At 53.0% G+C, this 11,849-nt stretch overlaps 2 protein-coding genes across 2 annotated transcripts in view; one reads left to right on the top strand and one right to left on the bottom strand.

Annotated features, from left to right (window-relative positions):
• Window positions 1-11,849, top strand: part of LOC113217356 (probable G-protein coupled receptor CG31760) — a 65,720-nt gene that overhangs the window by 21,713 nt on the left and 32,158 nt on the right. The gene's annotated exons all lie outside the window — the stretch shown is intronic.
• On the bottom strand, window positions 10,375-11,843 carry LOC113217335 (uncharacterized). Its single transcript, XM_052266783.1, has 3 exons — window positions 11,760-11,843; window positions 10,637-11,376; window positions 10,375-10,558 (listed from the first exon to the last, which is right to left on the bottom strand). The coding sequence occupies exons 1-3, from the start codon at window positions 11,784-11,786 to the stop codon at window positions 10,486-10,488; spliced, it is 840 nt and encodes a 279-aa protein (XP_052122743.1). The 5' UTR covers window positions 11,787-11,843; the 3' UTR covers window positions 10,375-10,485.

Here is an 11,849-nt window from a genome sequence, read left to right as displayed (position 1 = left end):
CCGCAGAACTCGCGTAGGGGGGGGAGCAGGGTATGAGTGATTCTGATCCGATTGATTACTCGATTTCCATATTAACGTGCGTAATAGGCAGGAGCGCCCGGTCGTGGGTGGAAAAGGGGGGGGGAATACACGTCTAAAAGTAACTTAATCAATGTAGGCACGAAATGAGAGGGGGGGGGGTGAGGCAGAGGAGAGAAAAGGGAAGTGGGGTGTGGTGGGGTATCGATCCGCGCGTGTGTGTAAAGGCCTTTCATTCAAAAGTGCATCGGAGATTAACGCCGCTTTCGCACACTGGGCCCGAGAGAGGGGGAGGGGGATAGATGAAAGGCGCGGCCCGTAATAAATCCAGCGCATGTTTAATCCGGGCCAACCGGGTTGCACGCCAGATCCGCTCTCCTGGAAATAATTCGGGGACCGACATGGCTGCAGTGACTGCACGCGGGCGAGCGAGGGAGTTTCCTGGAACACGGTACGCTGCGGAGCCTGCGGTGAGCCCCCGTGTGTCGCCGAGTCCAGTCCGCCGCTCGCTCGCTCGACAGAGCGCGCGGCCGTTTTGCGTCACCGCAAGCCTGTCAGCGGTATCGGGAAGTGGGGAACCACGGACAGAGGATGGGCGGTTTGTGACATCTTGAGGAATAAAACAACGACAAATAAGATTTTTTTTTTAAAAAGACGCGAAACGTCAGAAGTAATACAAGCTGATGATGAATTTCACAGACTAGAAGTTACTTTGATCCGAGCCTTCATAGGAACTTAGGGAGAGATTCACCGCTAGCTTTCAAAAGAGAGAGAGAGGGGGGGGGGGGGCTTTATTTTGTGATCATTGCCACCACGGCATCGACGCTGGGAGAAACTGATCCGACCCGTAGTCATATTGCTTTCCTCCGCAGGGCAAGAGGCCACCGAGGGATTAGTCCCCCACTCCACCACCAAAGGACCTCGCCAACTCATCTTGGTCGTGAGCGCAACAGGGCAGGCCTGGCCCTCTCTCTTTCGTTATCCCCCCCCCCTCTCTCTCTCTCTCTCTCTCTTCCGCTCCCAAAGTAAACAGCAGCCCCCATGAGCACACTGCTCACGCGAAGAGGCGGAAGGTGGAAGCCAAGCAGTGGGGAGCGGAAAAGGAAGCGGACGGGAGAGAGAGAGAGAGACTGTTGAGAGAGACTGACCGCTGAGTCCTCAAGCTGCTGCAGCCCCGATAAGCCCCCTCCCCAGCTCGCTCTCTCATCTCTCTCTCTCTTAACTCTTTGATTCGACCGCCACACAGCACAGCCGCTCTCTAGCTGGCTCTTGCCGCCGGCATTGGAGAGAGAAACACCGAGAGAATCATTCTATACACGACTGTTTTTCGAACCCGAACACAATAAGTCTTTCGTAATGCCCCTCTATAAACGTTTCGGGTAGTGCTGCAGGGAAAGAGTAACTGTACTACTAGCTCAACGGACGAAGGCGGGGCGCGGCGGGGCGGGTTGTGCCAACTTATTACAAAGTCTGCAACTGCCAAGCCGTGGGCCGGGTCCGGGCCAGTCGGTTCCGATTCCCCGAGCTCTATTCCAATTCCAGCGGGGAGGAACACCCCACCACCCCACCCTTCTTCTCTTGTTGGTGGAGATCCTCTCCTCCGAGGAGATCCTACCCCGCCAGCAGCAGGGCGGGGGGAGAAGCTTCCCCCCGCAGAGCGGACAGAACGAGGCACTCCGTCGACAACTTGGTACCAAAAAAGCAAGAAGGGACGTCTAGGACGAGGAGAGAAAGAGGGGAACAGGTACAAACAGAGAAATAGGGAGAGAAAGAGAGACAGAGGGGACAGAAAGCAGAGAGAGAGAGAGAGAGAGAGAAGGGAGAGAGAAGGGAGAGAGAAAGAGAAAGAGAGAGAGACGTGATGAGCAGGGTAGCTGGTGCGCGCACGCCAAGCCTGGAAGACTGCCGCCTGCTCTGAAAGGAGCCCCCGCCGCCGCTTCCCCATTCAATGGGGTTTCAAGAAGTGTTTTTAATGGGCCCTACCCCACCCCAAGCCTCAGCCAGCACGTCCGTAAGATTACAATTATTATCGTTATTATTATTAGCATTATTTCCCGCCAAAGCTGAAAGCGGCTGCGGAAACGTTTCACGCTCGCCGGCCCTGGCACACTTCACTCGAGTGTAATCTAAGACGACCCAACACAGCTCGCGCTCGGCACGCAGCACACCAACAAGAGTCGCCGACAGGCGAAATGCATATTCAGCCCGCATGTCGAGGAAATTTAATTACCTCTCTTTCTAGCTGGCCTTTTTCCGCTTCCCCGCCGCCGCGCGGGAAAAGTTAGAACGGGCGGCGCGGAAGGGGAACGTCGGGGAGGCGTTTGTTAGAGTGTGAAAAGAGTGGAGGCGCGTGAGGAGCGGGGGAGCGGGGGAAGCACCGACCGCCTAGCCGCTAGGCCCTAGCGCGAGCAAGCGCGAGTCCCCGTTCCGCACCGCGCCGCCACTACCGGGCCTGCCCAGCCCGCCTGCTTCATTTCGGATTCTTGGCCGCAAACTTTTTATCTCCTCGTATTATGCTGAAAGCACCTGGAAGGCCACCACCACCACCCGCACGGGAAGCTCGGCAGCGCGCGCGCGCGCGCTTGCAGCCGCGGCGAACATACGCGGATGGGCGCGGAGAGCAAGGGCTTCAGGGTGCGTACCCTGCTCCAGCGCGCGGAGTGGTGTGGCGGCGGCCCGAGAATATATGGGCGACACCGCGGAGAGTGGGGGGGGGGGGCGAGGCGAGGAAGGGGAGAGGTACTTATGAGGCAAGTGGTTTGGGAATGGAGCCTGCCAGCGCCACCGCTTCTTGCTCTATCTCTCTTTCTCTCTCTCTCCGTCACTTACACTCGCACGTACACGTGTCTATAGTCGTAACGAGTTGCTGAGCCCCGCTGCCGCCAAGTTGTGTCCGATGAGTCCCTTCCCTCCCTCCGCAACAACACAACTCTCTTCCCTGCGCAGCGCTGTAACAACAAGAACTTCTGTTTAAGTTGTTCTTGGCGCGCTCTGCGCATCACGATCTGCCGCAGAACTCGCGTACCCGTGCCCCGTGCCGCCCCCTCGAGTAAAATTCTGAGAATGTTTCACAAACTTTTGTATGACAAATGTCGATTTTCTCACCATATTTAAATTTTACGATTTTACCAGCTATAAAAAATGAAGGGGGGGGGGGGGGCTGAGCGCCTGCGAGACCCAGGGTAGGCCATTCCGCAATACACGCATGTACTACAAGCGAGATATTACCTACCAACCAGGCGCTACAGGGCCTAGCTGAGGCTGAACTTGGCAGATTAGTTACGGCGAATGACGGGCGTTCTCTCTGGATGATCGCTTATTCGAAATTTAATCTCGAAGTAGCTTTATAACACATTGTTTGAATTGGTTGTCACCCGTACAGTCAAGTGTGCTGGCAAGCACTTGTGAGTTGTAAACTCTGGACATTACATAATGTGTTTAGTTGCAAATGTGATTATTATTTTTTTTAAAAATAAGAACACAAACCTAATCCTAGTATCAGTAAAAAAAACCTCTTTCAACTTTGCATGCTTTCCTTGCGTATTCGATTCCCTTTACTTTCATTTCTTTCTCGTCGACTTACTTTTCCTCCCACATTCGTGGAGGTCACCTGGTGGGTCTTGGTCGTGGAACTAATGTATAAAACATGGACGTGAGGATCGCATGGGAATCATACTTCACCCCGCTGACCATCAACTGTACGCCACTGGACGCGCGCAAGGGCGAGTCGTACTGTCCGAAAAAAATATACAATGAAAGAAATGACTTTTTGACGCCTGCAGATACGTTTCAGTTGTTCGTCATTGAGCGAAATGAAAGGAACGCCCGCCACATTGTTAAAAATAAATTTGACCCGTTCCAGAATAGAACACTCACACACACCGCCTGTTGTGCGTGGCGTGTGGAGCGTGGAAGTGGAAACAACCCAACCCAAAGGCGACACCGCTCTGAAATATTAACGGAATACGCCTGTCGCGTGACTGCGTGTTTGTTTGCGGAAGCGGCGCCGCTTTACTACGACTTTTCAATGCTTTTCCATTTTCTTGTCACAACGCATAGCTCCATCACGCAGTCGCGATGTGCAACGTTCATACTTCAGCATGTTTCGTAAATCTGTTTTTGTTGTTGTTGTTGTTGTTGTGAAAAGTGACATTATTCGTCTTCGGTATTATCTCTAGTTGTGACTACCGTCCGTGTCGACTGTCAAAAACTTAATGTCGTTCTAGGATATATGTTTCGTAATTCGACACTATGCTCTGTCATAAGCACCATGACGTGTGCATGTGGCAGCCCGCGCGCTTGTGTGTGTGTGTGTGTGTGTGTGTGTGTGTGTGTGTGTGTGCCCAACACATACCGGGCCGATGCCGCCGGTGAGGCAGAAGCATGCGATTGGGCGCGCCGATATGTGAGGGAAAACGGGTGAAACGAAAACGGGGCTAGCACGCCCGGGACCGCGCGGCCGCGCACCCCGAGCAGCCAGCCGGCCGTGAGACGGGGCGGGGCGGGCAGGAACGCTGCGCCGAGGAGGAATGCGGACCGTCTGCCTGTTGGGGCGGGCTCGGGGCGATGCCGTGGGGCGCAGGCCAGCGCAGAACACAAATCCCCCCAGGCCGGTAATCCTAGCCGCCGAGTCCTCTCGTGCCATAGCAGGGCCAGGTTAGGGGCTGGGATCCCACTTTGCTGAAATCCAACCCCCTCCTCTTTTCCCCCCTTCCCTAACTTCCCTTCTCGGTGGGTCGGTTGGTCGGTCCCCTGCAGCCTTGCCCATTCATCTTCACTTTCAGGTCCCTCGCGAGCCGTGAAGCCATTGGTGCTCTCGGGGCAGCAGGCAGCACACACCATGCCCCGCGGCAGGCTTGGGCACAGAAATGAAGAGACTTATTTTACACACACCAAAACAAAACAAAAATGGATGTGTAAAACGACATGTCGGCCCTGTAGAGCGTTTGTGATACGATAAAATTGTGAGTGCACCTAAAATAGACTGTCGTTTAATCGTGTAAATGCAGTTTTTCTCTCAATGTGTCTTTTTACAGGCAGCAGCAGGACGGCAGGGTAGAAAACAATGTCTGATTTTTTTTAACGAAAAGGGAAAAAATTTGAGGCTCCCATTTGTTTAAAGAGAAAACTCTCAGATTTTGCGGAAACCTTCTCAAAACATTAGGGAAACTGATTTTGCCGTGCAGCAATAAAAAAAACAACAATAAAAAGCGGGCCCTTACACATACTAAACCCTTATACATTTTACTGTGGGTAAACATGCAGAATTTTATACACCCACAATTTTATGCACAGCCATGTGCAGTTTGTTCGTAACTATGTTCAATTTGTACATAAAATCATGCATAAAATTTGTGCATACTAATGGATGTATAAACATCTGCATGTTTATGCCCGATAAAATGCATAAGGGTTTAGTGTGTTGTGCTCACTGCACGAAAAACTGATTTAAGGATTAGTGTGTACTGCTCTGCTGCTCACAGTGTTGCGGGGCGCACACGGCCGCGCCACCCTGCCGCGCAATAAGCGGCCGCTCCGCCCCATTTCCGACTAAACCAAACCCGCTCGTCACCGTCCGGCTGCCTGCCCACCTGCCTGGCTGCTCGCCCGGCCGCCTGCCCCGGCTGCCTGCCTGCCCCGGCTGGCCGGCCGCCCCTCTGCTGCTCGCCCGCGCGCGCCCGGGATGCGACATGCCGGGCGGGCCACGCTGTCGGGCGCACGCCACATGCAGATACGCACACACACACACGTGTGCGGTCTGGGACAGAGGAACAGATTGCTCCGGGAGTAATACAAACGGCGGCGCGGTAGCGGCAGCGGCATCGGTAGCAGGCGGGAGCAAACATGTGGGGCGGGCGGAGAGCGAAAGGGGGTTGCAAAGAAACAAGTTTGCTGTCGAGGGTAGTAATAAAAACGGCGGTGGTAGCGGGCATTGGTAGCAGCGGTAACAAACACGTGGCGCGGAGAGGGGTTGCAGAGAAAAAGGTTTGCTGCCGAGGCGAGTACAAACGGCCGACAGCAGGACCAGTGGGAGCACATCAGGAGCCGGGGGCGGCTCCCGCACCCATGTACGGCAGTAAAACTGTTTCTGCTCCCATGGCCGTCAGCGCGGCGAGGCAGCCTGCAGCCCGTGTGCGGTACGTCGCAGCTCGGTGCGGCGCCAGTCGTTTATGCGTTGTGGTTGACAGGGGGCGGGTCCCCTGGTCTCCCGCTCGCAGAAGGAAACCCGCACGTCCCCTTCCTAAAGCACTGTTAGAAAAACCCACACGGAATGTCTACAGTGCACCCAGTCAATTTGTATTTTTGGTCAATACAGCACTTGACTCACTTAGACACTGAAGTAGTACGGTCCATATCTTTACGGTCTAGCTCGTACATAAAAAATACAGGACGAACCGTAGGCAAACTGTTCTTCCTTACAACATTTTAACAGTGAGTATGTAAAGCAGCCTACCAAAGTGAGCTTGGCCAGGGGTTGAGGCCGTCGATCAAGCGTTGCCAGAAGTACACTCCTGACCAACAAACAAACCACCACCACCAGAAACAAATACATGTTTCACATCCTGCACACAAACGTGGAAATCAGTCGGCGTGGTCGCAACAGTTTCACAGTGTCTTGGCCCCCATTGCTCGCAATAACACAGTCATCCATCACCGAGCGGCAATTGCTCAAGACGCCCCCTCACTCTACGCTCTCTCTCTCTCTCGTTGCATCATTATCGCCGTTTTCTTGTTACATCACTCTGTTTTCTGCAGCTAAAACCCCTCTCCGAGTCTCCCCTCTATACATCACCGGATCACTACCCTCTGACAATGTTCTTGCGCTTCTATACAACCTGCGCGCCAGAAGCGCCGCCGCCGCAGTACAAGTGTCAACGCTCCGCGGGCACCGCAAAGAGAAACGAACGAAAAACTTTTCGGCGGTGTACGGACACACATTGTTCGTCTTTGTGTGTGTGCGTGTTTCTCTCGCTCGTCCACTTTCAGCCCCCTCTCTTCGGCTCCTTTATTTTGCTGCGCGCCGCTCTACTTTTCCTAGTTGTTCCCGACGACGGGTGGCGCGGCGAGAGGGGTTGGGGGGAAGTGAGGGGAGGGGGTGGGGGAAACAGCCCCCTTGTCAACTTTCGAGCGGCACAATCATCCACGTGATTATTCGACGGATAATTCCGGCCGGCCTCTGCCTTTCTTCCCGCTTCATGTAGAATATAATCTACCCCCACCCCCACCCGTGTCACGTCGCCTCTAGTCCTCGATAAACTTTTCAATCACGTAGAAGTTTTGAGGAATTGTATGGTGCGATATTGACGCTGCCAGAGCCCCACTTCATCTTCTTCAATCCCAACTTCTATCTGACCTCGCCTTTCCGGGCCGCGAGACGCTGCCGGCTGCCGCTCCTGCTGGTTTGTTGTCCCATCGCAGCAGGTGGTATAACCCTCTAGCCTCCTTTTCGCCAGCCGCTCTGCCTCCTACCCTGCCTCCTTTCTTTTCGATTAATCGAAGAGAATGGAGAGGAGCGAGAGAAGGCGCGGTGTTTTCGTATTCAATTTTCCCTGTCGATGTCGATGGGGATCGAAGGGAGCTGGTGGTGGAAGAGCAGAGGCTCGGCAGCGCAAGAGACCGGAAAGCAGATGAAGTCTTTCGGAAAATGACGAGGGCAGCGCCGCCGTACATCCGGCAGCGAAAGATAAGAGAATAATGTGGAAAACACAACATAGAGAGCAAATGAAATAAACGAGCGAGAGACAGAGGTCCCGGGAACCTTCTCTCCTTTTGAGGGCCGCGTGGTGCCATCTAACATCAGCCTTCTCTTCGAAATAAAATAATAAAAAGTTTGCATAATTCAAGACACTTTGAACGTTGACGGCATAAAGGAATAGATAAAAATGAAAAACAAAGTATTCACTCAAATTTTTTTACCATTTCTTCAACATATAACACCTTAAAAAATCGTTTCCGTTGATCCCACGAAACATTTCCGCAAGATTCAAAATCAAACTCCTACCATGAAAAGTCAAAGAGTTTTTGTGTGGGTGGAAAGTGGGTTGAATCATGAGCAAATCTTTTGGGTAAAAGGGATCGAACAGAAAGTGCGCCTGCTTTTCTCAAAATTAGTCGGAAAATTTGCGTGGAGCTCGGCGCCCGCGAGACTCAGCGTAGGCTAGCCCGCAGCACACGTAAGCACTACCGACGAGATATTGCCTACCTACAAGGCGTTAGGAGCGCTTGCAGCAGCTGAACTTGGCAGGTTGGTAGCAGCGAATGACGGGTGCACATTCTGGATGGTCCATTATTCGTACATTTATCTGGGCTTAGTTTCGCGTTGTTTGAATTGGTTGTCACACTACTTACATCGAAGTATGCTGGCAAGCCGACTTTAAAAAAAAGGACATGGAATACCTGGATGTGTTTTAATTTCAAATTTCCTTACAAACAATTGTTTCCGTATTATGAAGTATCAAGTTCATAATCAATGATCTGGAGCAGTCATATTACAAACAAGTTTTCATATTACGGGCAGCCTCGGTTCGTAATAGTAAGAGACTAACACTCTGTTCGTATTACAAATGTTTCAAATTCTTTGTACGTTACAGAGAGCAGTTGTTCGAAAGGAACGGACCGTGAATTATTCCATTGGTAGGGAGGGGCAATCTGAATTTGCAAGGACTTCGAGCTTCTTTCGCAATCATATCACACAACTGATAATTTTGTCGTCACTCAAATCTGTTGGGATAGTTAATAGAGCCAGTGTCCCGAGTGGGCAGAGCCCGGCAGCGCGCGGTGGTGTGCCCGGCCCCCGGCCTGGTCCGGACCCGGCCTGGCCCCGGCACAGCGTATATTGGAATTCTTTCACCGCGCGGTATTCCCAGTGATAGCCGCGTGCTCCGTCAGCATTCCTCGGGCCCAGCGGGGTCCGCAATCCCTGCGGGACGGGCTGCGCTGCGAAAGTCGACAAACTAGCGGGAAATCTTCGATCGATAATAACTTGGGCGATCCGCAGTAAGTTTGTGTGGCACAAACGCTTGTCAGAGCGCGGGCACAACGACGCCGGGGTCGCGTCCAGCAGGTAAAGGAGCTGGAACCATCGGCGCCCATGGCAGCAAGTCCAAGTAGTAACAAGAGGGGGACTCGCTTTAGCAATTAGCAGAGCCTAGCTTCTGAGCCAAAATCTCACAATCGGAGAGAAGCACTGTACTCGAACACGGGCAGGCGGGCGGGCACTAAGCACCGTCGGCCAGGCTCTGGCTCCAATTGTACGCGGCGGGGGCGACGGGGGCGGCGGGGCTCAGGCGAAAAGCGTTTAACGGGAGATTGAATAGGGGCCCCCGAGAGCCTCCTCCTGGAGGGGTCAATGCTTCACCCCTTCACGAGGATAAGGTTCAACTCTGTTGCGCGACCCGCACAAGGAGGGCGGGAGAGGGGTGAAAGGGACGAGCTTTTTCTAGCCCCTTTTATCTCGGGCACCCGCCCCCGCGCGCCCTCTCAAAAGGGGTGGCTTGGAGAGATGCGTCGGAGGTGTTGAGGCGGAGAGGACAGACACCACCACAGATTTTCCCTTCTCTCTTTGCTGTTCACGCCGCCTTTCGCTTTTAATCCTTCTTGTTCATCCGGCGCTTTTGGTGTGTTGCTTTAATCATTTCTTTTCTCTTCATGTTCAAAATTTTCTCGAGATTTTTTTTACTGAGCAGTGTTGGTCCATCACGTGCGCCAACTGCAGGGGCGCAGAGCACGGACGCGACGTGCAGAGTGCACGTCAAGCACAAAATTCATTCATTTCGCTCGGATTTCGCCAGAAAAGTATTTAGTATGACGGCGGGAGCGGTCAAGTGCAGCCGCGTGACGGTTGTGGCGGGCGGGACAGAAACGGGGCATGATTTCATTTCCCATTCCCGCCGCACACAAAACTGGGTCAAACATAACTTTATAAAATATTTCAGGGATCGTTTAAAAATACGCGCGTTCTCTCAGGTTCACTCGGCGAAGCCTGCTACACTCGGGGAGGTTGCCACGCAGTACACGTATGCATTGCTCGCTCCTGTCAGGAGCTACGCTCAAAACGACAAGCAACAAGTTAAGTCGTGAGTTCAGTCCATGGATGGACGTAGTCCAAGACGCGTCTGCTCTTGCAAGGTGAAACTTTTAATCATGAGTAGTTACAAACTGGTTTTTTCTACGGGACAAATTTTCATTCTGTCAAATTGAAGATACAATTATTTTTTTAAAATGGTACCGCTATGGGCAGCAGCCAGACCCGCCCTTTTCGGATATTCTGACGGTAGGTTTCAAGTGTAAAGGGTAAACTGTTCTTGCTGCGGTGGGGCGTCATATAACGTATGTAATTACGTCCTTCCTCCACGAAAATTACGCTACATTTTCTTAAGATTTTCTTTATTTTTTATAACAAAATTACAATTCATTATGGAAATACAAATGCAAAAGTCTGATGTATTTTTAAAGGCAGTCCATTGGTCACCGGCAGCAACGGTCAGATCCGCGGGCAGGGTCGGAGTTCTTCCGGTAACCAGTACCGTACCATACCGTCCTGTACAGATCAAATTTCGAAATAACGAAAGAATTTCGATTTGAGGTACAGATCGTTTATTTGATCTCTCCTCCTCACCGGACCCAGCCCTTCTTTGCAAAGTCCCTGACGATCTCTAGGTAGCGCGTCTTGGCAGGCGCGCTCACGCCGAGCCTGGCGAAGGTGTCGTCGTCGTTGTCGGTCTTCTCCACCTTGTTCTGGGCTCGAATGATGGACGTCATGAGCATGAGCTGGCCCATTGCGTCGGGCGCCACGGCCTCAAGCTCCCGCTGGAACGCGGTCCAGCCGAGGTCGTCACCGTCGAGGCCGTGGAGCCGGACGTAGCGCTCCAGCTCGGCGTGGTACTCCCTCATTAGGTCGTCGACGCGGGCCAGAGCGTCCGAGTCGGCGCTGGAGTAGATGAAGAAGAGCAGGTCCCGCACTGGCGAGCCGATCTCTGTGATCTGAAAGTCGACCATCTTGAGGCGCTCGGGCCGGCCGATCGTGTCGTCGTACGCGAACATCATGTTGTTGACCCAGAAGTCATTGTGCACCACGGTGTAGAAGGGCTCCTTCCGGTGCGTGGTGTCCCTGCTCGAGAGCGTGCCAATCCCCTTGCGCAACGCGTTCTCGTCCAGCAAGGTGAGCACCTCGGGCACCTCCTCTAGCACCTGCTTCACTACGGTGTCCTCCAACGTGCGCATCTCCTCCTTATACACGTCCATCCTGTCGTGCATGAAGTGGTGGCACGTCTCCTGGAAGGCCCTGCCGGAGAACACCTCGGGACGCAGGCGGCGCATGACGATGCCCAGCGCGTGGAGGTGAGCGAGCTCGCGCAGCTATTGGGGGAAGGACCAAACGAGTTCGGAGTGAGCGACGCTAGGCAGAGGAGTACGTCACTATATATTCAAGACAAGCAAATTGTAATTTTCAGCCAGCAGATGATACGTTTAAAATATTTCATACTGAAACTAAATATAAATATAAAAATGTGTCAGAACGCTTCTACAGTCGTGTGTAATGAGTCGATGCTGAACACACATCCCAGAAGGAAATTTACTGCACAGCATTATAACTTTGAAATTTTCCGGGGTGTGTGGGGCAGGGCACGGCCCAGGCCCCAGCCCACTTATTGACGTACAAGTCGCAGAACAATAGTATGAAGAGTATGTAGTATGTAGCACCGTCATCTACTCGTATTGATTATATTTCGTTGACTAACCGCCAGTCTACAGTGGTCCAGGTCCATCCCAGTGTTGCGGTCACCAGAGCGGTAGCCGACCGCGCAGAGGTCCTCGAGCACCAGGATGGC

This window comes from Frankliniella occidentalis, unplaced genomic scaffold (assembly GCF_000697945.3).
Source record: "Frankliniella occidentalis isolate FOCC.00 unplaced genomic scaffold, Focc_3.1 Scaffold43, whole genome shotgun sequence".
Taxonomy (NCBI): Eukaryota; Metazoa; Arthropoda; class Insecta; order Thysanoptera; family Thripidae; genus Frankliniella; species Frankliniella occidentalis.
The sequence above is the reverse complement of the archived record's forward strand: the minus strand, read 5'-3'. Positions and strand labels throughout refer to the sequence as shown.